Source organism: Uloborus diversus, chromosome 1 (genome assembly GCF_026930045.1).
Source record: "Uloborus diversus isolate 005 chromosome 1, Udiv.v.3.1, whole genome shotgun sequence".
NCBI lineage: Eukaryota > Metazoa > Arthropoda > Arachnida > Araneae > Uloboridae > Uloborus > Uloborus diversus.
Genome location: NC_072731.1, coordinates 139598664 through 139625104, shown reverse-complemented (window position 1 = coordinate 139625104; position 26441 = coordinate 139598664). Strand labels below are relative to the sequence as shown.

The window sequence follows — 26441 nt, the reverse complement described above, 5'->3', positions numbered from 1 at the left end:
AATGTCGATATTTTTTACTTTTTCAATAATCAAAGCAATTTAAACATTTGAAGGAATAGAACAAAAAAAAAAAAAAAACTGTTGCCGGTGGACTCGAAAGTAAGACTCTAGATTCATTTTCACTCCTCAAAAATGCCCTCTTTCCCCCAGTCTCAGAGTGGATGAAATTGATGGAAAACACGAACTTTGTACATATAGTTTTCCTTGAGCTACATGTTTCACAAAACTTGGAGAATTATATGATTGCTAATACCAGGTGGAAATGTTTTCTGTCACTAAGTTTTACCGTTGATAAAGATTGCTGGGGATTGAATTCAAAAAACAGCAAACTAAATTTGAGATAGAGGTTTTTGTAAAATGAACAACACTGAATTAATGCTGTAAATGCCAAGAAAATTTAAATTTCAGTATAGAGAGGTTGTCGAGAAACAGGGCCAAACACTTTAATTCCGAACAAAATTCGTCAAGTTTAGAGTATTAAAATTAAAACATCAAGGTAGAGGAAAACAACAAAAAAAGATGGATATTCATCAAAAGATGGGGCTGAGGAGTCTATTTATAACTTCAGAATTTTTACTATTTTACTCATTTTTTACAGATTTCAGAACAAGGTAATTTTGGGTTTATGTCACACACTAATTAAAATTTTCTTGCAGCAAATTCTTAAGGAGCTTTATTCTTGAATAGGCCTTGACAACATCAATATTTGCAGCGAAGCACTTTAATCAGATTTAATTTACAACACAAGCCTTTATCAGATGTGTTTACCTTTCGAAAGGTAATACTTTTCTGCTGAAACATTCATTGAAACATTTTTCTTCTGAAACTGCTTTGAAGTTATGTATACGAATTTTCAGTACTTGCAGCTTCATTCTCTCATGGAAATTCAGCATTTAAAATGTCAACATGCCAGTAAGATCGTTTGCAAGGCAGAACAAATTTATAAAACACTTCTGACTGTGCAACGATCCAACTAGTTAAAACGAAGTATAAATCCATATCATTCATATAGAGTTGACAGGAACAAATCACCTGAAGAAAATTCTCAAGCTCAAAATGCATCATCTTCACTCCAAAACATATTAAACTCAAGATACGCACGATTCAGTAACAACATCACAAAAAGGTAACAAAAGCTATTTCACAACATATCGATTAGCAAAACTAAATATTATATTCAGGAATATGTTTCACAATAATAGCGACCGAAACAAAGATGACATTTCACATAAATAAGGCATAACTAGCGAAGTAAATGTCCATCACTTAACACTGTGCAAATGTAAACAAGCACATTATACAGACGGCTCTAGACAAATCACCAAGCGTAAAATCCACAACCGAGCTATTTTAATTGAAACTTTATTCCATCTAAGACACAAACAATTCGTTAATTTCGCCAAAATCTTTTTTTGAGATTAAGAAATACGAAAACAAATGACTTCGATTAACATGCGTTTGCTATTCAGAGGAACAGTGGTTAAAGGGCTATTTTGGTTAATCGTGACGCCAGAAGAGGGCGTCTTGGACCGCTGGAATCGCCACACTATTTACCACAGTTAACTGCTTGAATACTAAGGGTGCATTCGGAAACGCGGATCGGTCGCCTCGATGCAACCGCAAGCGTTCGGAAACGCTTGCGGTGGAACCGGTGACGTCACTTAACCGCGTTCGGAAACACTGCGGTTGTTTTCTGGCGGTCGACTTGGTAGCAACCTGTGGCACCGCTGTCTGGAAGCGGTTAGCGAGATCACAAACGTCACAAAGTCTGTGATCCGGTCGTGTTTCATGTTTTGATCGTAACGCACGTGACTTGCCTATTATGAAAGTTACGCGTTGATTGGAGTGTCGTTTGCTGCTGAACTAGAACTACCGCGGTTTAACCACGAGCGTTCGGAAACACAGCTGTTCTACCGGAATTCCTAGAGAAATTCCAAATACGTCATAACCACACCGGACTAACCACGCGGTGTAACCGGTGGATCGTTTCCGAACGCAGCCTAACTGGAGTGCTGTTTGTTAAGAAATAATAATACAAATTAATATCTATCTGTAAAATACCAGTATTTTTCATAAACTAACTTAAATTTCAACATTTTAATTGTGAATGACAGCGAAAACAAAGTTTCGCTACTAAACCATAGCGTTCTATGAGACCGGTAGCGAACGCAAAACTTGAGTGGCAATGAACGTTTGTTTACATTAAAGTCACGTGGTCAGTTTTTGTGACAGCTTGTTTGAATATTCAGATTGAAAACTAGCATTTGCTGTTTTACTTAAAATTCTGGGGGGGAAAAAAACTGTTTTAAGGTGATTTTGTATCCAAGATTTGTTGAGTAAGTGCTGTAATTGTACGTTAAATAGCATAGCAATGTTGGAAAGCATTTTACATCCTATACATCTAAAAGAGTTAGCAAAGCAGTGGATGCTGGAAGACGTTACAAATTATGATTTTGGAGGAGGTGTTGTTGGAGACACTGAGTGTGAATTCACTATTTTTATGAAAAGTCCTGGAGTTCTTGCTGGTATTCCGTTTGCGAATGCAGTATTTTCTGAGCTTGGCTTGAAGGCAAACTGGATTCACAAAGAAGGAGAGAAAATTTTCCCAATCACACCGGTTGTTAAAATATTCGGTTCTGCTAGAAAACTTTTGTTGGCAGAACGTATAGTGTTAAATGTTTTGAGCCGGGCTAGTGGTGTTGCTACTATTGCTTCGAATATGAAGTCTCAGTTGGAAAGTGTAGGATGGAAAGGTGCACTAGCTGGCACACGTAAAACTACGCCTGGCTTTAGAATGGTTGAAAAATATGCTTTGCTAGTTGGCGGAGCAGACACGCATCGTTATGATTTGTCCAGCATGGTTATGTTGAAAGACAATCACGTGACAATTTCTGGATCAATAGAAACGGTAAGTTTTTCAAAACATTTTATTCTTAGAACATCAAGAGACATAATATTCCGCAATATAACAAGAATCTTTGATGTCTGTGTCAAACTGTTGTATAACGAGGTTCTACTGTATTGTTACTGGGGGATGCTTTTTTTGGATGTCATTTCGTGAAGCCTGGGACGATTGCCCCCCTCCCCGGATGGCCCTGCTTTTTAGTGCAAACTTAGCTTATAGAAATAGTCAGTCTTAAGAGTTAAAAGACATTTTAATATTTTATTCTTGGAATTTCAATGAGAGGAAACTTATTGAAATTTAAATCATATTAACCATCTAAGAAAGTTCTTGCTTCTCCCTGTGGAGACTGGAGAAGAATAGTCCCAACGTAGTCTATGCATGTCGTAAAAGACAACTAAAATGGATACCCAATCTAAAGTGTGAGGCACTGTGCTGATGGATGTATGGCATCTGGGTTGAATGATGTCTAAACGGTCCCCTCGAGGAACCAGGCGAAACCTTGTTGTAATTTGCCTTTCTCTCGTACAGGGTGGTTGTGCAGTTGTTGACCTTTTACCACTGCTCAGTTCCTAGCTCCTTTGGAGCTGGATCCTGGCTTGAAGCAGAGAACCAGCAACCTTGCTACTGGAGGAGATGAGGGTGCAGGTCTGCGACCCACTGAAACTGCATTAGGGAGGGGGCAGGGATACTCATTTATGCACAAAAATGCAACGGGTGCAGGCAGAAGACTTACAGAGATTGTTACAGAAGGGGAAAGCTCTGGACCAGTCATTCCTAAGAAAGTAGAAACCAAACGTCATCAACCGGAGGTTTGAACTTCTTCCCCTGCACGAACTGCTGCATCTTAAAGGGTAAGGACTGGTCAACCACAGTCCTATCATCAAGCAGAGTGTATGTTTAAAATGGCTGTTGTGAGAGAAACCTTCCTGTGCGGTGAGGTTATCTCACGATGACATTGAATATATTCAGCTTGTCTTTCTAAGAAGGACATACCCAATTCTCTCTGGCGATCACATTCCATAAATGCAATAGGCTTCTTAAAAAGTTTTAGGAATTCTTTTGCTCTTCTTACTGGATTTTACACTTTAAAGTGGCACCTTGCTATAATGGGTGTCAGTAATGATTCAATTTGCAGAGGTTTCCTCTTAAGGAGGAAACTATTAGTACTCACACCCTGTGTGATTGTGAAATGTTTTCTGCCTGTAGGTTTGAACACGTTGGTCATCATTTGCTTGAACCATGCAAGATTCGTGATATTCCTATTAGGTGTTTGCTGATTCTGCTTCAGCTACTGGTCTCTTTTTAGACTTCTGTTTGGGGACTAGTACAATAGACCTCTGGTCGCAGTGCTTGATTCGGTTGAGCCCCCCTTACATTCATTTCAAGAAGGTTCTTCTGCCTTTATAGGAGTTTAGTAAGACCTCATTTGGTGTATGCTGTTCAGTTTTGGTCACCTTATCTGAGGAAAGATATATCTGAATTGAAAAGGTTTCAAAGAAAGGTAACTAGACTAGTAAAGGGACTTTCAGATTTAGATTATGATACCAGTCTTAATATGTATAGCTTGGAGCAAAGAAGAGTCAGAGGGGACATGATTCAGAAGTTGTTTAAATTTATCCAAATAAAAGATATTAATAGATTAAATTTTTGCACAGAGAGCAGGACGAGTGGTCATTGTTTTTAGTTATTCAAATCCAGTAGCGTAACTATGGGGTCTAGCGCCCCTGGCAAACTAAAGAAATTATGCCCCCCCCCCTCCCAGAGTCTTCACGTGGGAAGTCATCAGAGGTCATTGTGACTTCCCAAAAAATTTTTTTTTTGGGGAGAGAGGGACATTTTGATTAATTGATTTGACAAATAGCAGGCAGCATTGTAATTTTTTTTCTCATTTTCTTTTTTTGAATTGTTTTCAATGATGCCCAATGTTCCTTCTCAGTAGAATATATAAACCCCCTCTAGCTCTTTTTCTTGCAAGTTTTTTTTTTTTTTTTAATTTTTTTAAAGCATTTTTTAAATTCTATAATCAAAAAAAAAAAAAAAAATCAAACATTTTTTAAAAAACAATCAGTTGAAATGCCATTCTCATGGCTGCCGCACCCCGGGCGAGCTACTGTTCAAATCTCAGGCTAACTTGCAAATTAGGAAAAACTAACTTTAGCAGGGGTATCCACCTGGGGGGGGGGAATCACGGTGCAGACTTGGCATTGAAATATTTAGGCGGGTGTTTTAAGGTGTATTTTTCCCTTTGGGTGGGGGTCGTCACAATATTTAGGGGGGGCACCCGACTTTAGTAGGGTCATGGACACTTGAAGACTAATAAATTGACTAGGACCAGCCTAGCTGGGCCTATAATAGCCTGATGCAGATCGTCACATTTGTATTATTATTTGTATAACCATTGAGGAAAAATAGACATGGAGAAGGTTTAACCCTATTTTCTTGAATTAGCAACTGTACCATGTGACTTGGGGAGCATTTGAGTTAACCATAATTTGGTTAAATTAATTTACCAATGGTAAATTCTTGCAGGGGTGCCCATCCCCCCATAAGCTTAATGGCACAAATTCCCCCCCCCCCCCAAAAAAAAAATTTCTCGCTTTCGTATTGGGTTAAACATAAACAGTTTTTAGAGTGTATAATTTCCAGTCGAATTTACGGGGGGGGGGGGGGTAGCGCTAACAAATACCTTTTGAATTGAAATGTTGTTGGATTGTTGACCTGCCTTGCCTTCCCTAATTTTAAAACGTGAACCTTGAGTTTTGGGTACCCCTGAAATTTGCTTACCTCATTATTATTATTATTTTTTTTTTGGTTAATCGTATGAATAATTACAGGGACAACTTTCTGGCTTGGGATGGAGCCATTACTAGATGAACCGTGAAACGGAAATTTATTGTCACTTAAATAGGGGGTGCGGGGAGTTTCTCCACCGGAAAATTTTTGAGATTGTAATTTTAAAACCACAGTTTTATACACTTTCTGGTGATGTTAGGAAAATAAAAGGTTTGGTGGCCCCTTCCCGGTAATTTTTCAATATTGAAACTTTAAAAGCGCAATTGTAAATAGTCTAACCGTTGTGTTAAGGAGGGCTTTCCTTTGTTTTCAAAATTGTAGTTCTAAAAATGCAGTTTTAGACTATCTGTGGTAATGTTAAGGAGAGATCATAGGGCTTGCCCTGGAAAATTTTCAAAATTAAAGTCTTAAAAACGCTATCTATGGTTGGGGGACAAGCAGTTTTCTGGAACTGAAGTTCTAAAATTGCAATTGTAGCCGACCTTTGTGACATTAAGAAATACAGTTTTCGGAATTTTCTCGATATTGAAGCCCTAAAAACCAAATTTAAGACGACTTTTTAATAATGTTGACGAGAGTGGGGAGGAGGGACAGGGGCGCTTCTCTCTTAAATTTCCGAACATGTAGCTTTAGAAACGCAGTTTTGATATATCTTGATAATGTTAGTGGAAGGTGAATTTTGGTGCCATTCCCCTGGCAATTTTTTGAAATTGATACTCCAAAAATGCAATTCTAGGCTTGTCTTTAATCGTGTTGAGGAAAGAAGAGGGAATCAGGGGCTCTCTCTCCTATCAATTTTTCAAAATTGCATTACTAGAAGCGCAGTTTTATATGACTCGCTTGATGATAAAGAGGGTGTTATTCTGGGGTTACAGTGGGGGCGCTCTCCTGGAAGTTTTCCAAAATTGAAGTTGCATAGCGAAAAAAAATGGATCACGCCCACCATGACAGATATTTTTCGGAAATCCTCAAATATGGATTCAGCTATTCTGCTCACATCGAAAATCAGAACTCGAGAATTTTAATGAATTAAATATCCTTCTATACATGTCAGATATAGAAGAAAGTAAATATGATTTACGAAAAATAATTTAAATACCTTAAGAACAGACTGTTCTACTTCCATCAGCGAAAACCAACATCACTGAAAGTTTTAATAAAAGTCATCTAATGATAAATGGAAACAATGGAAAATTCTTCATAAGCATAAGCTAGTTAATGAAGAAAATATGTAAATTGTCGATTGGAGGGATAAAAAATATGTAATTTGCAAACTTCTAAGCTAGTTCTTAACGATTGTCAAGGTGCAAATGAATCAATGAAAGATTAGAGCTTACTGGTCAGAATTATTACAATCAATGAAACATTTTTGACCTCCATCCCTCTTATCAATGTCACACGTATTCATCATGTTCAAAATTGTGCTACTTCCAGAAAATTTATAAGATATTGAAAAGAAATCATATCGTCTGATCCAGCTTTGAAACGGACACCAACTCCATGCCGTCTGTGATGCTCCTCTCATTGAAAAGAGACACGGTCATTAAATTTTGAAAAGCGTACCAGGGCCGTCGCAATTTCAAAAACTGGGAGAGGGGGGGTGCGCTTTTGGCAGCCCTTTAATTTTTTCAAACGCATGTTCCAATATGCAGAGAGAGAGAGAAGATTTGGCTTCTGGTTTAGCAGGGATAGTCGCATTACTAGACCTTAGTACTAGCAATATAGATATTTGTAAGGATAATATTCAATCAGAATTAGGGGGTGTCGGAGGGCTACCTTCTTGGATTGTTTCACAATTGGAAGACATAAAAGCACAGTTTTAAACTATATCTTAAGTTTGGTGAGAAGGGGAGAGGAGTTCCAGGATAGCCTCTCCCGATAATTTTTCCAAATTTAAGTTTCCAACACAATCGTACGTTATATTTAATTATGTTCAGAAGAGGGGGTCCGGAGGCTCTCCCTCGGGAATTTTCAAGACTGTTATTTGAAATATACAGTTTTAAACGATTTATGGTGATGTTAAGGGAGGAAGAGACTCAGGGTCATCGTTCTATAAATTTTCAAAATGCAAACTTTAAGCATGCATTCCCAATTGTGAATTATTTGATTGTGACACGTAAAGGGTGGTCCCGGGGGGGAGGGTTGAAATTTGAAAATTGCAGTTCGAAAAATGCAGTTTTAGACGATCTATGGTGATATTAAGAGGAAAAAAGATGCGGCCTCCCTCCCGCCCCGAATTTTTTTGAAATTTTGAAGTCCAAAAAACGCGATTGTAGACTTTTGAAGGAGTTTTTTTGATTGGAGTTTTTTGAATCAAAGCTCCGAAAACGTAATTTAAGCCAACCTTCAATGAAGGGGGGGGGGGTGTTGAAGGGGCTCGCGACCAGAAATGTTTCGTAATTGAAGCGCTAAAAGTGAGATTTAAAACATTTTTCGATGATGTTGGCGAGAGAGATAGGGACACTTTCTCGAAAAAAAATTTCGATAAGTAGAAACTGCAATTTTAGACGATTTTTGGTAATGTTAATGGGTGGAGAGATTCGGAGTCCTCCCCTGGCAAATTTTCAAAATTGAAATTCAATTAAAGCAATCGAAGACGATTTATTAATACTGTTAGAGGGGTAGACGCTTTTGGAGATCTCTCTCCGGAAAAATTTTCTAAATTGAAGCCTTAACAATGAACTTTTTGAGGATCTTCGATAATATTTGGAGGACGACAGTTTCGGGACAACTCAGCGAGTTTTTTTTAAATTAAAGTCCAAAAGATGAAATTTATTCGACCTTGAATGAGGATGAATGATTAATTGAGAGGGCATATCTCGGAGGTTACGTTGGGAGCACTCTCATGATTTTTCGAAATTGCAGTCCTAAATGCTCAGGTGAGGCCATCTTTAATGACGTTAGGCTAAAGGATGGGGTTTGAGAACATTTTTCCAGGATTTTTTCAAAACCTAAATTTTAAAAACTCACTTCCAGGTCAGCTTTGGGAACGTAAAAAGAAGGGTTTGGAGTTCCCCACTCTTCTTTTCAGTTTGACTACGTCCCTCCTATCTTCATTGTCAATTTTAATTACTGATAAACATATTGTGGTAATATTTTCTTACAATTTTCCTTTGCCAAACATGATTATTTGCTTGGATTTTCCATAACAAAACTTTCAATTTCTTCCCTAATATTTTTGCTTTCTTGCAATACAAGTGTTTGCAGCCTTGGAAAAAGAACTTTTAACATTTTGATCAGATGTGGTAATTTTCTGCGATACCTTAGGTCTCTATTCCACTTTATTTTAAATATGCCACCTGCATCTCTTAATCAAGCTGTGATTTACTTACGATTTTTACATTCAAAAATTTATAACTTTTGGTGTGAGTATTCATTACAATACTTTGAATCTCTCTTTGCATTTAACTGTTATTATTATTATTTTTTCTCTATTTCAAATTTATTTCGGTGACCCATACATTTTTCTCCACTTAGCAATGACTTTCAGGACAATATTTTTCATCAAAAAAAAAAAAAAAAATTACATATGGGAATTTTTTGGCGAACCAGCTGTCACTGGGGTACTGAAAATTGGTCTAAATTAACTAACTGAATTTGGGCAAGTATATGAATGAAAATAAAGGCTAAACGAGCCATTCAGCTGCAACACTTACAATAATTGACGTTTGGGACCCTCACTTCCCCCTCCCCAATTTGCTCTGAAGATCTACTCTTAACGATTTGTTTTCTCTCTTTTCATGTTTACTTTCAAGATTTCAAAAACTAGATGTTTTGGGTTGTTACAGACGAAAGCTTTTTTTATAACCAGGGCCGCCGAGTGACAAGACGTGCAGGTTTTGTTGCATGTCCTCCTTCCCATTATGCTAATTTTACTCTATGAAACAATACTTTAATTTGAGCCGAGCCCATAGTTTCCGACTAGGAAGACATACCCATTCTGCGGTCTAGTGTAGAGTGTATTGTACTGAATACTTTTTTTGCGTTAATAAAAATGTTTGAAGCGTTCATTTCCGCTACTCTTAATAAAAGTAGGACTCGACCAATGCATCGGCCTGGCCGATGGTTCAACAATTTAGCCATCGTCTATATTATGGGCTGTTCCAATGAAGCTGTCCTATTTATTTATGAACTGAAGAACCATGAAGCATAGTTTTTATAACCAGGGCCGCCGAGTGACAAGACGTGCAGGTTTTGTTGCATGTCCTCCTTCCCATTATGCTAATTTTACTCTATGAAACAATACTTTAATTTGAGCCGAGCCCATAGTTTCCGACTAGGAAGACATACCCATTCTGCGGTCTAGTGTAGAGTGTATTGTACTGAATACTTTTTTTGCGTTAATAAAAATGTTTGAAGCGTTCATTTCCGCTACTCTTAATAAAAGTAGGACTCGACCAATGCATCGGCCTGGCCGATGGTTCAACAATTTAGCCATCGACATCGGCGGCCGATGCTAACTTGCAGGAAACATCGGCCCATCGGCCTTAAAAAACATCGAAAAGCCGATGGAATTGGCCGATGTTTTCGGGAAAAAAAAGACCTTTGCTGTTTTACTTTTTTAATACGAAGTAAAGGGAGTTACTGTTTTCAAATAAAATTAGTTACTTAAATTTCTCAGTAAGAATTTCTACTTTAGTCACCCCTGAAAGAGTTTTTAAAACTGCATTCAGGTACCGAGCAAGTTAATTATTGCGTTGTTTTTTTCGGCTGGATGTACGTATGTATCTCTTATAAGTCATAACTCAAAAATGGTAAGCTGTGGGAGGTTAAATTTTTTCATGTGGGGAGTGCATACATTCCAGTTGTGAACTTCCCTTTTTGTTTTCGATCGGATGTTTTAAAAAGCCCATTTACTCATTTTTTTGTGACTATTAATTACTTATTTCAATGCAAAACTAATATAACGTCTGAGACTGACAATCATCTGGTGATATATTGCCGAATTGGAGACCATGGAAACAAATATGAGATGGGGAAACCGGTTTTGTGTAATTTTGTTAGATAAATAAACAATATTACTGAAATCTTAGTTATATGTTCAATTGAAAAAAAAATCAATTGGTTATTAAACAGTCTTTGTTTTTCTTCCTTTTTTCTCTCTTTCTTTCCCTTTTTTTTTTTTGGCTGTTGTTCTTTCTCTATCATCATACAACAGTCAAAAAAGAAGAAGCATATTTACACCTTAGACAAATTGCACGTAGTACGATCCAAAAGTTCAGGGACAAGCTGTATAAAACCTTTACCCAGAATAGTTCACGTTACCCAAGCACCTTTAAATAGTCACCTTGAGGGACTATGTACTTCTGCCAGTGTTCATATAACTTTTGGAAACACTCCTGGAAGCCATTTATCGCAACATTCTATGATGCAGCTTTATCTTCTCCTGACGGAAGAAAGCGGCGTCCATGCAAATGTTTTTTTGCTGGGAACAGGTAAAAGTCACACGAAGCTAAGTCCGACGAAACGTTATGTTATTTGTTTGTCGTATCAGAGTATTGACCAATCAAACCGTGCATCCTCAATATCAAACTCACCTTCTTCCCCACAATTAAGTTAAGCAGCAGCGCAAGAGGCCTTACAAAGGTTGCGAAAAATGGCTGCCAGCAGTGTTTCTAAAGCTATACGAACTAGTGATGTTCCGGATATCCGTATTCGCGGATATCCGAGGGAAAATAAAGATCTGTATCCGTATCCGCTATTTTGTTGACAGATCTTTTCTATTCTAAAAATTCTTAAATTTTTCAATAAAAGACTCTTAAATTCCGTTTAAATTAGGTTTTATTCCTTATATAATTTATAAGGTATCATTTCAGAAGCCAATTTGTACCCCCCGTTCCAAAAAGAAACGGGTAATAAGTTTTAAAAGTGTATCTGTGTCTATTTGTGGCATCATAGCTCCTAAACAGATGAACCGATTTTGATAGTTTTTTTTTCGTTCAAAAGGTGACTTGATCGAAAGTGTTCTTAGCTTGGACTCGTTTTTGCAGAACTTGAATTACCGGAAATATTAATAAAAACCTACTTAACGTATTTCAGAATCATGGTAGTAAAAACTTACCCGTACGTTAAAAATATTGGCGCCAAATTCAAAGAACTAAGTTTTCAGCGTTTGATATTTGTTTGGAACTTCCAAGTTATATACAGTAAAAGCTATATCGTATTAAGGAAATTTTAAATGCAATTCAAAGCCTTTATACTCGTGATCGGCAGCTATTTCATAGTCGGATAAGGAGAAAAGCTCGATGATTTAAAATTTCTATCCACTGTCAGTTTATATTTGTTACCAATGTGTGTTCTAACCCGCGAAATCCATCTCAATATCAGGTCGGCATGTTTTTTTTTTTTTTTTTTTTTTTTTAATTTTTAGTTTAATATTAGTTTCTGTTATTGATTTGGGGTTTCTGTTATTCTTCATTTTGGGTTTTCTTGGCGTTCTTCAAAAAAAAAAAAAAGTGAGACTAAATTCTCTATTTACTTTTGTAAAGGTGTTCCTGGCTCTGTTATTCTATCGGTCGGGGTAAGTTGGGTGGAATGGGTCAGTGCTGCATTTATGCTGAAATAAAATGCGAAAAATATTTCTAGCCTGTCCAGTAGCAGCTTTGCACTCTTGCTCCTGTATCCTACATCTACCGAGCAAGCTAGAAATAATTTATCACATTCTATTTAAGCATTAATGCAGCGTTGACCCGTTCCTTCCAACTCTCCCTCAATTTTAACGAAGATTTCCTTAAAGAGTAAATCATAGTCTTGATTATATTTCGCCGCAGATGACATTGTTTGAAGAAGCAGTGTTATTATTCTGACGGAAATACCTTCCGTAACAAATTAAACAGACTTGGATAGTTGAACTGGGAAAAAAAATGAGATCCGTATCCGCGGATCTTGACACTAATGATCCATATCCGCGGATCTACTTTTTTGATGATCCGGCACATCACTAATACGAACGTTGGCAGAAGTAGAGGGCTTCTGCTAGATAGGGGACTCTAGGCAGAAGTGCATAGTCATTCAAGGTGACTATTTTGTAGATATATGTACTTCGGTAATATGAACTATTCAGGGTAAGGTTTTATGCAGCTTGTCCTCGAGCTTTTAGATCATACTACGTACGTATGAGTTTTCAACTTACTATTTCATAACGTTTTTGAGTGACGCAAGTTCACATGCATGAAGACATCACAAGAGAACTTGCGATAATTAACTGAAGAGGTGTTCAAAATGGATATTTCGGTCATCTGAATATTCTTATCTGTACATATGCATGTACAGATGTGCCGAAAAAACTTGTGAAGTTTAAATTGAGTGATCGTAAACAGAAAATTTAGGTCGAAATCTACTATTATTATTTTTTTTGTGATTTCATTTTCTTATTCATGGAAAAAGTAAAGTGAAATGAATAAATTATCCTTTACATCCCTGATAATCTTATCAATTTATTTCCGTTAGATTATTTTTTAAACATCGGCCAAGGGCATCGGCAATCGGCTATTTGGAGAAAAACAATCGGCCATCTTTGAACAATCGGCATCGGTCCATCGGCCAAAAAATGCCATCGGTCGAGCCCTAAATAAAAGGGAATGATGGATGTTCCTAAATTGTATTTTAAACTTACATTTTCTATTCAAATTTTACAGAAAAAATACTTTTTTGCACTATTATTTCAATTGTTCATTTATAATTACTATTTTAATTTTTTAAAACAACGAAGAGTTTTTCTTTCTTTTCGTTCGTTTTCATCGCTGAAATGAAATTGGCGGCCCCACTTCTGAAAAACCGGGCGGGGGGGTAGCACCCCCGCCCCCTCTTGCGACGGCCCTGAAGAGTACGTGAAAAAAGTATTATTAATGCATCTATGTTGAAGAGGTTTAAATATTTTTTCTTTCCAAAATTCAAAAATTTCATGTTCTAAAGAAAAAAAAAATTCTGGGAAAAAAAATCCCCCCCCCTAAAAATTTTGATGGTGCAACTTGCGCCATAATCCCCCCCCCCCCCCCCGTGGGCACCTCTGAATTCTTGTTATATAAATTGCAAAGAAAGCATCCATTGACTTTTCACAGCTACGTAGGTATGCTTTTTTACCACAAAAAGAAATTTAAAGTAATAAACAAATTCATTCAACGCAGGGGTGCCCCACGGGGAATTATTTAATTTTCTAAATTTATTTATTTAAGTTTAATCATTAATTTATTTTATTTCATTCTTTTATTTTGTTTGTAGAGCTAGAAGTTTAAGAAAAGAGAGCTAAAAAATGAAAATGGGGGGGGGGGGGGGAGAGCAACCCTGATTCAATGGGTACATATTCCACAGTTGAAATTATTTTTTAATTTTATGCATCAATACCTTGAAATATTGCATATTATGGGTGTGAACAACTTTTTATTTACATGAGTACACTTTTTACTTAATTAGTTTTTTTTTTTTTTTTAATTTCCATCACCTCAAAATTTCGTTAAAATTTTACATCTCTACTTCTGTAGTGTTGGGCATTTTTAAATGCAACTTTGAAAAATCAAAGTGAATGTTATTTAATGTTTTTTATATTTATTTTTAGGCTGTTAAAAAAGCACGAGAATTTTGTGGTTTTTCTCAGAAAATAGAAGTTGAATGCCAATCTTTAGATGAAGCAACAGAAGCTTGTCACGCGAATTGTGATGTTGTTATGCTTGACAACTTTGAACCAGAAGTAATTTTTTAAATTTATTGAAAAGGTTCTTCATTTACACACATTGCTGCTGCTGTTGTTTAAGACGTCTAAAACGTTTTTAAACGTTATTATTTTGAAATTTCTTATGGAGATATATTAAGTAATTCATGCTTTATCTTGTTTTATACTGAGATATGCCTGATTTCCAGTTTGTTCATTCTCAAATTTCATTTTCCTTATTACCGTTTTGCCTATTATAGCAAGAAGAAAATGTTGCTTTTTATTCAGAATGGTTATTTTTAACACTTCTCAATATTTAACTAGGACATCGATATATATGGACAAGAATTATAATAAAAGTGAAAAATATTGAAAAGACCATACCAAAAGCCCATAGATGTGCAATGCAGCAAAACTAAAAAGCCAAGTAAATATAAAATATACAAGCCAAATACCAAATATTAAACAAATTATATAAAAAATAATGATGAGAAAAAGGAAAATTGCAAACAGCTATTTAATAGGAAAAGACAAAGTATGAATCCAGAGCTCACCAGCCGTGGAGGATTCAATAAATATGGTCAAAAGACCAGAAAATTTAACTATGAACTAAAAGACAGTGTTTAAGCTCCAGGTACATGCAATATAGAGTAACATTGGGCAAATGCACCACATGTTTAATTATAAACAATAAACAAGAGCTCAAAACTAAAATTGAAAGCAGGGGGGTTCGCCTTGACTAATTAGGAAAACAAGTTCCGAAATAATTAGCCATCCACGGGACAGTACCTGCCAATAACTAAAATTATCTTACCTTGAGATCCATTTATAATAAACCCATCCGATGTTCAACTAGACAGAATTCATTCCAGTTATCAACGTAAAAGTTTAAAAAAAGTCCATATCCAAAGAGATTAATCCAAAAATATGCCGGTCGTCCATTTCCCATGTGTAAAATTCTTCCACCCCAGAGATCCAAAAAAAAAAAAAAAGGTTTGTCATTGTTGTATCATACATTTACACAGTTAAACGATTTCAAAAGAAGCGAAATGTTCATGGAAGGCTATACTTAAGCAAATGTTTTCAACCAGATTTTTAGGGAAGTTATTGTTAAAAAGATTTTTAGGGAAGTTATTTATATTTTTGAGTACAGAAATTTCTCGATTAGCTGGTATAGCTGGAAGTGGTATAGCAAATTCTTTTAAATCTGATAGCTTGCAAAACAATGATGCCAATAAAAACCTTTCTACTTAAGCAGGAGGAAAAAATCTTGTAAGCTGTTAACTTTGAAATTAAATTTACGCCTTTTATCATAGATTGTAGTGTAACAATTTGAATCAATTTGTATGTTAATATCCAGGAAATTGAAATTATTTTGATTAAAACTAGTCTTTTTGAGCGTTAATGAATCATGATATATAGTATTGCTAAGTTCAGAAAAATTAGGAAAATTTATACACAATATGTCATTGATGTACAGTCAAACCTTGATATCTTGAACCTCCTTATCTCAAAACCCTTGATACCTCAAAAAAAAAAAAAAAAATCCTCCAGCATTTTCTACAAAAGCTCCTATGTATTTTCTGTAGTTATCTCGAAATTTATTTTTCGAAACCCTTGATATGTCGAAATTTTTGCACAGAAGCAGGTTTCAATTGTTGTTTTTCTTTGGCAATTTTTGTAGTAAAACCAGTTCCCCAGGGACAATTGCTTAACGTTTCTCAATCTCATCCCTTTTCTTGGAAATTTTATGAATAGGGGATTGGGGCAAGGTAATAAGGGAGTGTTGGGGGGTGCTGTGTTTCCCCCAGAGTTTAGAATCTTTGTGCATTTCTCTCGAACATGTTGTCCACTTTGAGGAAAGGAAGCCGATTTTTAGTCCGTCAGTTTTCAAGTGAAAACAGAAAATGCGTTCCTCATTTTCATCATTCTGCTTTTTTAACTCCTACAAAATGACTGCTGAAAACTTTTTGAATGTGGAGTTACTGGTTGAAGATAAAATTAGAATTATCAAATTTTTAGGTGAAAAACAAAGTTGAAATTATTGTTCATTTCAAAATCTCATTCTGTGCACTTCCGACAATTTTAAAATTTCAAATCTAGTAAAATATTGAAGACTACTTTATTGATCGTAAATCGAAGTGGTCCCATAGTACATATATAAATGCATATAGCGTACATGTATAGTTGTGAGAGTTACTAGTGTAATTTTTTTAAAACCATGATAACTCGAAAACTCGATATCCCGAAATTTTTCTCCGTCCCGAGAGATTCGAGATATCCAGGTTGTACTGTATCTGCAACAAAGAAGTGCAGAAGAAGGATTATCAATTAAAAATTTTCTCTTATAATATAAAAGAAAAAGGTTGGCTAATGTAGAGCTAAAATTAGCTCCCATCGCAATGCAATTAATCTGAAGAAAGCATGAATAAGCATTTTTGAAAAAATTATTGAAAATACAAAATTTAAAAAGACCAGGAAAAAAATTCCATTAAAATCAAGCGAGTCCTTAACAGAATTAAAAAGCTCTGAAACAGAGGGAAAAAGTTCAATGAGTGAGATATTGGTGAAGAGGTTTTCAAAATCAAAGGTTTCCAAGTAATTTATACCAAGCATATTCAGTAAATTGATCACTTCTACACTTTTATTAACAATCCAAAACCAATTCTTTTGTTAAAGTTTAAAATGTTCCAGATTTTTTTTTAGAAATTGTTCAAGTTTTACACTCAGATTTTACCTACTTACCCAGTATGTCTAAATGTCCATACTGGTGTTGGTAGCGGAACATATAAAACGAAAATAATTCATTCGTGCTTTAAACACGAAACTGCAGTCCTCGGCTGGAAATGACTGAGCTGGCAGTGTATTTCATGTATTTCTGCTTTAGCTCTGGCTATTGGGCGGTAATTTACTGAATATACCTTGCCTCGCGTTCAATCTTCGAGTTGAACCGAACCATTGCTTCGGTCACTCGTCTGGTTTGCTAATTCTATATTAGCTACCAGTTTGTTTCGCACTCTTGGCTGCCTTAAGAGGTTTTCCATCTCCAGCTCAGTCACTTTCCTATGCCGGGCTGATGAGTGCTAATAAGCACGAAACTGCAGTCCTCGGCTGGAAATGACTGAGCTGGCAGTGTATTTCATGTATTTCTGCTTTAGCTCTGGCTATTGGGCGGTAATTTACTGAATATACCATGCCTTTCCTTCAATCCTGGAGTTGAACCGAACCATTGCTTCGGTCACTCGTCTGCGCTAATTCTATATTAGCTACCAGTTTGTTTGGCACTCTGGGCTTCCTTAAGAGATTTTCCATCTGCAGCTCATTCACTTTCCTATGCCGGGCTGATGAGTGCTAATAAGCACAAAATTGCAGTCCTTGGCTGGAAATGACTGAGCTGGCGGTGTATTTCATGCATTAACGGTATTATTTTCATCAGCGGATACAAATTCAGATTCCATTGAACTAAGAGCGATTGATTTTTGTTTATTCTATTTCCAGGTGAATGGAATACTGGCAGAATAAATAATATGCCCCTTTGTAGAATACCTATTTGTTAACTTATAACCCCAGTTTGCATCAGAATATGCAATCAGTTTGCATCAGAATATGTAATTAAACTAGAATTGTTAACATTCAACAAATTAATTTTTAAACTTTTAGTACTAAACACATAATTTATGATATCTACAGCAGGAGTCCAATGTTTAAATAAATAACCATTGCAAAATTGAGACATGACATTTACTACAAAAGAAATATCTGGTTTGCTTCTCGCAGCTAGAAATGATAAACAACCAATCACATAAAGTTCTATACGGGTATCTTTTCATTACATCATTTCCGATTCTTTCTCGTTAACTCTTTGAGGTAATTCAACACTGTGTTTGAAAGGTAAATTAACATGATTTCTTGGCAAATCTTTAAATTTTTCCATTACTTTATTTATATAAGTTTCTTGATGCAAATAAATTTTATTGCCAATCTTTTCAAAATTTACACCCAGTAAAAATTTATATTCCCCCAAATTTACAACGTCAAACTTACTTTTTAGTAATGCAGGGGTCGAAGTAGTCCTATATATCCTATATTTCCTAAATTTTCAAAAAAAGCATCAAAATTGTCCTATATTTCCTATATTTCTCGAAAATGTCCTATATTTCCTATATTCCCGTTTTTTAGCCTATATATTTTTAAAAAGAACAGTAAATAAACTTTCTGACATCGGATTTTTTCACTGAAATATAGCTGAAAGTATGTCCTCAAAACGAATTTCAAATCAAAAAAACCAAACTGACTAAATCCTGCAACAGGCATCTTCGCTCATTGGCTACAGCAATGTGACGTCAATATATTGGGTGGAGTTTCGAGAACTAAGGCTGAAGTTGGTTTTTGAATTTTGCGTTTGGGGGGGGGGGGCAACAGCCGTTTGTTTTGTTTTCCATCATGGTTTTCGTTTTAGTTGGTATATTTTTGTGTTCAGTGCATTTTCTGATCGGAATGTTCTAATCTTTTTGAAATCTTTTCTTTTTGTGGAATTTAGGGATCGTGGAATGTTAGTTCCTTATGATGGTAAAACATAGTTTGTTGTAATAAGTGGAATTATAATGGCGAAATTGCATCGCTTAAAAAAATTTCGTGCGGAGTGGTTGGAGCAGGAGGACATTAATAGTACAAATTTTGGTGCATGCTACACTAAAGGAAAAGATGATTTTATCGCTTTTTGCCATTTTTGCAACTGTTGAGTGCCCATAAGCAATAGTGGATTTTCGCAATGGAGGCAGCATTCAAGCATAAAGAAAACTCTGAAAAACGTCAGAAGGATCCTTCTCAAGCTCTGTTTGTTCTTAATACAAGTGCTAAAGGGTTCAGCTTAGAAATAAAATCAAAGAACAGTGGAATTAGTACTTGAGTCATGAGTGAGGAAGAAATAATAAAATTATATTTGCTCAAATTTTGTTTAGTTATTTAATCTTTAAAGTACACTTTGCTTTTTCAAAAATTATTCTTTCAACTACAGGAAAGTCATTTCAGATGTAAGTTATAATATTGTTTGAGGGGTTTTTTTTAAACAAAATCATTGATAAGAATAACTAAACAATGTATGATATGTATAATTTATTTTTTCATAGCAAAATTATTCATATAATGTGTCCTATATTTGTCCTATATTTTTTGTGGAAAATGTCCTATATGTGACAAGTCGATCACTTCTACCCCTGGTAATGCTATAATTTCATCAATTTTACTTTTACTTTTTCTAAATAATATTAAATCATCTACTCAAACCAACCAAACTATTTCATCTTTAAGTTTATAAGTACAATTATACCATTTCATTTTTTCAAACTCAAGTTTCAGCAAATTAGATTCAACTCCAAATTCCATTGTCTTCTGCTTTGATGAAGCCCATATAGTGCTTTATTAAGCAACCAAACCTTATGTTCCTCACCTTTAACTTTATATCCAACAGGTTGTTCCGTGTATACCTTCGTATTTAGACTTCCATACAAATAAGCAGATTTTATGTCTAAATGTACATAAGACCAGCATAGCACAGATACAAAAAAAATGAGAAAAATCGAATAAGTGAGAAACAAATGACTGGCGAGAATACCAAATTGTAATTGATGTTTGCCCGCTGTTTCCAACCAAGAGCCAATAATCTTGCATGGAATTTTTTAATTTTATTCTTATCATCCCTTTTTATGCTATATACCCAACGGTTTCCTATGATTCTAGAATTTTTAGGGGGTTCAACTAAAGAACTTTCTTTGAATATTTTTAATTCTTCCTTCATCGCTCGATCCCGTTCAAGTTTTTCTGGAACATTTCAATTTTCTTGAAAAGTTCTAGGTAATTCTAAGTTATAGATTTCGTCCTAAAATAAAGCGAAACCAATTTTGTCACAAGTAAAATTATTTTCGTTCTCCGAAATAGACAACTCGTCACTATTTTAATTTTCTGACTCCAGTATTTGGTCATTTTTTGGCTTAAACAAAAATGCATCAGGTTTAAATTTGATTTGTTGCTCCTCGCGATATTCTTTTGCTTTTTTTTTTAAGATCTTAACCTAGGTTTTCCCTCAGGTGGATAGTAATAGTTATCAACTCTATTGCTATTTTTTCGCGGTCGTACTTTTCTTTCCCACTCAGAAATGTTTAAAGGTTTTAGTTTTCTATCACCCTTAGATTTTTGATCCTCAATAATTTCATCTTCCTCTTCACAGGGTTGCCACGGAAGTTCAAGAATGAAATTCCCTGACATTTCCAGGTTTTCCAGGTGGTTTTGAAAAAAATTCCAGGTTATCGATCTCAACCTTCATTTTGCAACATTAATATATACATCTCAAATTTTGATAAAACTTACCTCATTTTCAAACTTTACAAACAATGGTTACCAAATTTAATTTACTCAAGCTGAAATAATCAAAAATATGTACTAAGGCTGGTTCAATTTTTTTTTCTCTCAGCTCGAGTCCAAGACAACCCTTATTTTTTTTTAGACTTACTAATAGTATTTGTGCTGTAAAAGTTTTAGCTTCTTACTCAAATTTTAAGAGGGTGCCCAATGATCCCTTAAATTAACATTAGCTCTAGCATAGAAAAAGTCACAAATTTAGAAACATTTAATTTCCCCAGCTGTTTTTTTTTTATGTAAGTAATTATTTTATTGCAATGAATATGCATATAACTCGTGTAGATAGTATGTAACATTGTTTTTTTCAGTTCAATGTATTTTTTTAACCCCCTCCTCATATTTATGAAGTTTGAGGGAGGGGGTCGAGCACCCTCTTTCAGTTGGAGTAGGAAGTTAAAATTCTTCCAGTATTTTACTATCCACAAGTCTAAAAACATTGAGTGGTGTCCTGTTTTCTAGGAGAAACCTTTTTTTCAAAGTGTATTTTTGAACTACCCTAATGTACTAACACAAGTGAAGCAAATCACTGTAATAAATAATTAATGTAAATGTAGCATATCTAATTTTCAATAGCAAGGAGCCACTGCCTTACATCAAGTGAAAGAACTGCAAAATTAACAATTGTGACACCTGTATCACAAAAATAAAGTTAATTGCTAAAATAATGTGAACTAAAAACTTATGAAACCTAAACTTTTTCAATTATTGCCTTCTACCCCTCCAATCCATTGAACTCAAAGCGCTTTTAGACTTTGGCCTGTAAAAAAAATCATGCATCTTTTAGCTTCACATATTTCCCCTGTTTGTTGCTCATAAAACTAGGGTGCTCCCCCCCATCAAGTTCAATGGCACAACCCCCCCCCCCCCCATATTTCTGAACGCCTTCACTATTTTATTTTTTATTTTTAACCCTCTTTTTTATTTATTTTTTTACCTATTTATTTATTTATTTTTAATTATTATTGTTTTGAAAGAAAAGTGTGCTCGCTCCCCAATAAAATACACACACACAGACAGGGTTGGCAAGTTTCTGCCAAGGTGGTTAAAACCACTGGTAGAAACCGGTTAAAACCGGCATGGCAAAAACCACTTTCTGCCACATTTGTGGCAGAAACTGGCAAAAACTCACAAAATAAAAAAAATAATTCTTGATATAAAACTGAAAATGCATGAAAAAAAAATTAATTGTTAAAAAAAAATTACTGTAATTTTATTACAAAATTATTACAATTCAAAATAAAATGTTACATTGTTTGGATCCTGCAATTACCTCTTAGAAAAGGTGGTTTCAAAAAATCTAAACAGGTTCTCAATTTACTATGCACAAATGAGAAATTTTAGAATATTCTTAAAACAGAAGAGCAAGCAATGTTCGTGAAACTTTCATCTATTGCATAACTGGTCCACCATGTAGTAACTGGGGTTGTGGTAAAAATTTGACTGGAAAAATAAGTTTTGAGAAATGGGGTCAATTTGTTTTGCAAAGCTGTGACATTAGGTACAAAATCTAGGCAAGTAAAATTCTGGCACTTTCTTCTTGAAGCACATGACATGATAATTTCAATCAAACAAATTAGAGAAAGCATAAGTGAGCAAATTGCAATCAGTAATGCCTGTTTAATTCTGTTTGTCACTCCTCTTTCCTAAGCACCCCTGTTTGATTTTTTATCCTTTGTTAAATTAATCCAAATACTACGAGCCTCTGCAATAGGATAGTTCTCTTTCTGAACTAAATCAAGGGCACTAGCATGGGATTTTATTTTTTTAAATGATGAAATGATGTTTAATTTTTTAGTTTACTTAAACAAATATCATTTACTAATTACTTGAGTTATTAAAGACATTTTAAAGTTTTTGCCAGTTTCTGCCGGTTTTTACCGGTTATAACCAGTTTCTGCCACTGGCACGGCAAAAACTAGTTTCTGCCGGCAGAAAGCCAACCCTGCACACAGATGAAAATAATAAAGTAAAATAACATGAGTAAATAATTTGAATAAAAATAAAGTAAAATAAATAACTAAAAAATCCCCCCCCCCCCAAAAAAAAATTTTTTTGATGGCGCAACTTGCGCCATAATCACTCCTGTGAGCACCCTGTCATAAAGTTAAAGTTTGAGCATTGATCAGAAACTTCTCTGATGTGCAAATTTTTTTTTTTTTTTTTAATCGGATTACTTTTATTTTGAAAGAAAGAAGCGCATTGGAAGTCTTTAAAGATCACTACCAAAATACTAAAAGATTAGCGATACTTCTGTAAAAAAGAAACTTTCTAAGTTTAAAATTGTCTAATGAACTAAATTTACAGAACAAAATTGTTTAGAATAATACGATTTCATTAATTAATTTAAAGAAATAATATAAAATATGAAAAGATTATTGCAGCTCATTAAAAACTTCAGTCGCACTCGCAGACAAAACAATGTGCTGTGCATCATAACAACTTCAGAACTGCTGACGTAAACAAGCAGCGTTTAAACAGAGCCCCCTCAAACGAGGAAGAAAAGCAGGGTGGCGACAGATCAGGGAGAAGTCAGGGAACTTTATTAATCAGGGAAAAGTCAAGGAAATATCAGGGAATTTTGAAAAAATAACAAAAAATCAGGGAAAATTGATTTTATGAAGAAAAAAATTTTTTTTTTTCTTTACAAAATTAAGTACTCTAATTCTCTACGCGTTTTCCGCCAATTATCTGTTCAAAAAAAAAAAAAAGGAAAATTAATGAGGTGCTATTATACACTGCTGCATACTTGTGTATCTTTTTTCCTCAACGTCAAAGTATTGAATCTTACTTATTCCCTACAGGATGAACATCCTAAGATTGCTTCTGTGTTTGTTATGTTGTTTATTTTACCTAGTTTGAAATTTCCTTTTACGCTTTCAATGCTACATAAAATAAACAACCATACAGGCAAAGAGGAAGCCTTCATTAATGCCTTAGCTTCTTTGCCTCTATTCCGTTGTCTTGAAGTAATTAGCATACTGTAATCACAATTTCAAGAAGAAATCTTAGGTTTTTGAATTAATACTATAAAAGCTTAAAAGTTATTACTTCTTTGCGTTTTTAATTTAATTGCTAAAATTGAACTTTCAATTAAAAAAAAACTTTGTTTTTTGCCGTTATACTATTTGTTGTCACTGCAGATTATAAAGATTTTCTTTTCTTCAGACGTAAGAGTGATTCTTTTATTTTATAACTAAGTTGTATTCTTCTTTTATATATTTTGAAATTAACTAATTGCTTTTATATTTCTTTTTTTTTCTTGCATATCAAAGTTGTTTGTTACTAAAGCAATCTAAGATTTTTTTCCGTTACATACTGAAATCATTTGAAATAGAGTTAACTTGTGTACTTAAGTAAATATCTTTATTTTTTTATTGTTAAAATGCTGTATTCATTCATTAAAATCTATGTTCTTGATTAGAGAAAAGCTCCCTATGAATGGATGTCAAATGATTTCATCTTTTTTGCATAAATATGTCAATTAGTTACATAAGAATAACTACATTACTTCTATTCTTTCACTATTACTTCTTATTCTTGCAACAATTATTATACTGTTTGAAAATTTAGTTAAAAATAATTTCAATTACTTTTTAGTTCTATCATAAATACACATATGTTTTTAAGAGTGATTTTAATAGTTTCTTAAAATTCTTATGCTAAGTGGTTTCTGGCAGTAAAGTTTTTTTTTTTTTTTTTTTTTTAATTTTCTAGTCTTTCCATTGTAGAAAAATTTAATATACTATTTTGTAGGTTTTTTCCCCCAAAAAATGACTTTATATGTTTTTTTTTAAACCATTTTATTAAAAAAGTAGCATCTTTTAAAAATATATCATTAGTTCAACAACTTTACACAACTTAAAGCGTTTAAAATACTGCATTTTATACAAACATACAATGGATTTCAAGTAGAGCAAAGAAAGAAAACCATTATCATTGGTAACGTAAATCAGGGAAATTTGGTGAACTTAATCAGGGAAATCAGGGAAAAGTCAGGGAACTTTTTTTCACAGTTCCTGTCGCCACCCTGAAAAGAAGTACCTTCTGAGCATGTCCGCCGCCCGCCGCCGACTGCTATGGCCTATGGCGCACGCGCCAATGGCAGAGAGTTGGTAAAAAGAACTGCAGGGGGAAGAAGAAAGAGGGGAATAACAAAACAACGGATAAGAAAGGAATGGCAGTGAAAAAAACAAGGCTGAAAGTTTTTTTTTTTTGACGTCATAGACCGTGGGCCGCGCTAAGAACGATTGGAAATATGCAATTTTTCATTTTCCCTGATTTTTGGCCATTTTCATTTTCCCTGATAATTCCAGGTTTTCCCGGTGCGTGGCAACCCTGTCTTCAGTTGGCCAATTTAAGGTACCAATTTTATAGTTTACATACTCATTTTTACGATCTTTACCAAAAAGACTTTCTACCCCGTTTTTACGCTCGTCTATACTAACATGAATAGTTTCTTCTATAGTTTTTTTCTTTCGGTAACCAAATTCTATACCCTTTTCTATTTGTTGCATATCGGACTAGTATGCCAATTTTAGCTCTGTCTTTTAATTTATGCCTTTTAACTTCAGGAATATGTACATATGCTAGCAATCTAAATAACCAGAAATGTTGTACTGAAGGTTTATGACCACTCCAAATTTCAATTGGTGTTTTACGTTTTGTAAGTTTATGCTCACAAACAGTAGCGTAACTAGGGGGTCTGGCGCCCTTGACGAACTTTAGAAATTTCGCCCCCCCCCCAGCGTTGTCCCAATGGAATAACATTGCACATATACACTGCTGACCTTTGGGGAGAGGCCCTACAGATTTTGTTGCAGGGGGCCCGAAATTTATAGATCTGGGCCTGATCGTTACACTGGACGTGAGAAAAAGTGAAGAATTTTAAAGCTCACCATGGTTCTACGTCAGTTTTTTCTGTGCTGGAAAGGCCAGAAAGTGCTCTATGAATTCAACAGAGAACACTTGCTTGTGCCTGGAAACGTGTCGAGTTTCATCAACTATTACTGAGAAAGAGATTTTTTTTAGTGAACGTTGGACTTGCAATTTACAAAAATTGAATTTACCCATTTTTTATCCAAGATCTCTGAGACCAAGATCTCTGAGCACACCTTGTATTTTACTATTGCTATTTTGATGTTTAACTTCTAACAAGTTGAAGAAATAATTTTTTTATGATTGTTTTTAAAAAAATTTTCTTTTCTTATAGGAGCTAAAAAGAACTGCTTTAGCTGTAAAACATCAGTACCCTAAGGTTTTAATTGAAGCCAGTGGCGGTATTACATGTCAAAACATTACAAATTATACTTGTCCATATGTTGATATCATCTCAAGTAGCTCTTTAGTGCAAGGCTATGAAACAGTAGATTTTTCCATGAAAGCAAGCCAAAGTATGAAAGCTACTAAATTGACTTTACACCAAGTTGAATGATTTTTTCATCTGTGTTTATTCCATTTTTAAAGGTCCTTCACAAAGACACAATGTGACAAAGTTTTATTTTGAAATTAATTTATATGTCATTATAAAAGTTGTATATCTGTATTAACTAAAGATTTTTTTTTTAAACTGTTCTTTTAATTAAAAAGCTTTTTAATAAATTTGTCATTTTTTGAAAATTCTTTCAGTGAACAAAATATGGTTAAACATTATAATTGGATTTATGTGGTTAATTATTAAGA

General features: G+C 34.6%; 1 protein-coding gene across 2 annotated transcripts; it reads left to right on the top strand.

Moving 5' to 3' along the window:
• The first annotated feature begins 2221 nt into the window (after positions 1 to 2221).
• LOC129221554 (nicotinate-nucleotide pyrophosphorylase [carboxylating]-like) lies at positions 2222 to 26296 on the top strand. 2 transcript variants are annotated; one of them, XM_054856052.1, is made up of 3 exons: positions 2222 to 2908; positions 14253 to 14384; positions 25972 to 26296. In XM_054856052.1, the coding sequence occupies exons 1-3, from the start codon at positions 2372 to 2374 to the stop codon at positions 26191 to 26193; spliced, it is 891 nt and encodes a 296-aa protein (XP_054712027.1). In that variant the 5' UTR covers positions 2222 to 2371; the 3' UTR covers positions 26194 to 26296. The 2 variants fall into 2 exon arrangements, with proteins under 2 accessions (XP_054712027.1, XP_054712035.1); XM_054856060.1 differs by lacking the exon at positions 14253 to 14384.
• The last annotated feature ends 145 nt before the right edge of the window (positions 26297 to 26441 follow it).

Excerpts from the sequence above, each read along its gene's own strand:
- LOC129221554 (XM_054856052.1), top strand. The coding sequence starts at position 2,372 with ATGTTGGAAAGCATTTTACATCCTATACATCTAAAAGAGTTAGCAAAG. Across the intron at positions 2,909-14,252 it reads TTTCTGGATCAATAGAAACG|GCTGTTAAAAAAGCACGAGA; the intron begins GTAAGTTTTTCA and ends ATTTATTTTTAG. Across the intron at positions 14,385-25,971 it reads TTGACAACTTTGAACCAGAA|GAGCTAAAAAGAACTGCTTT; the intron begins GTAATTTTTTAA and ends CTTTTCTTATAG.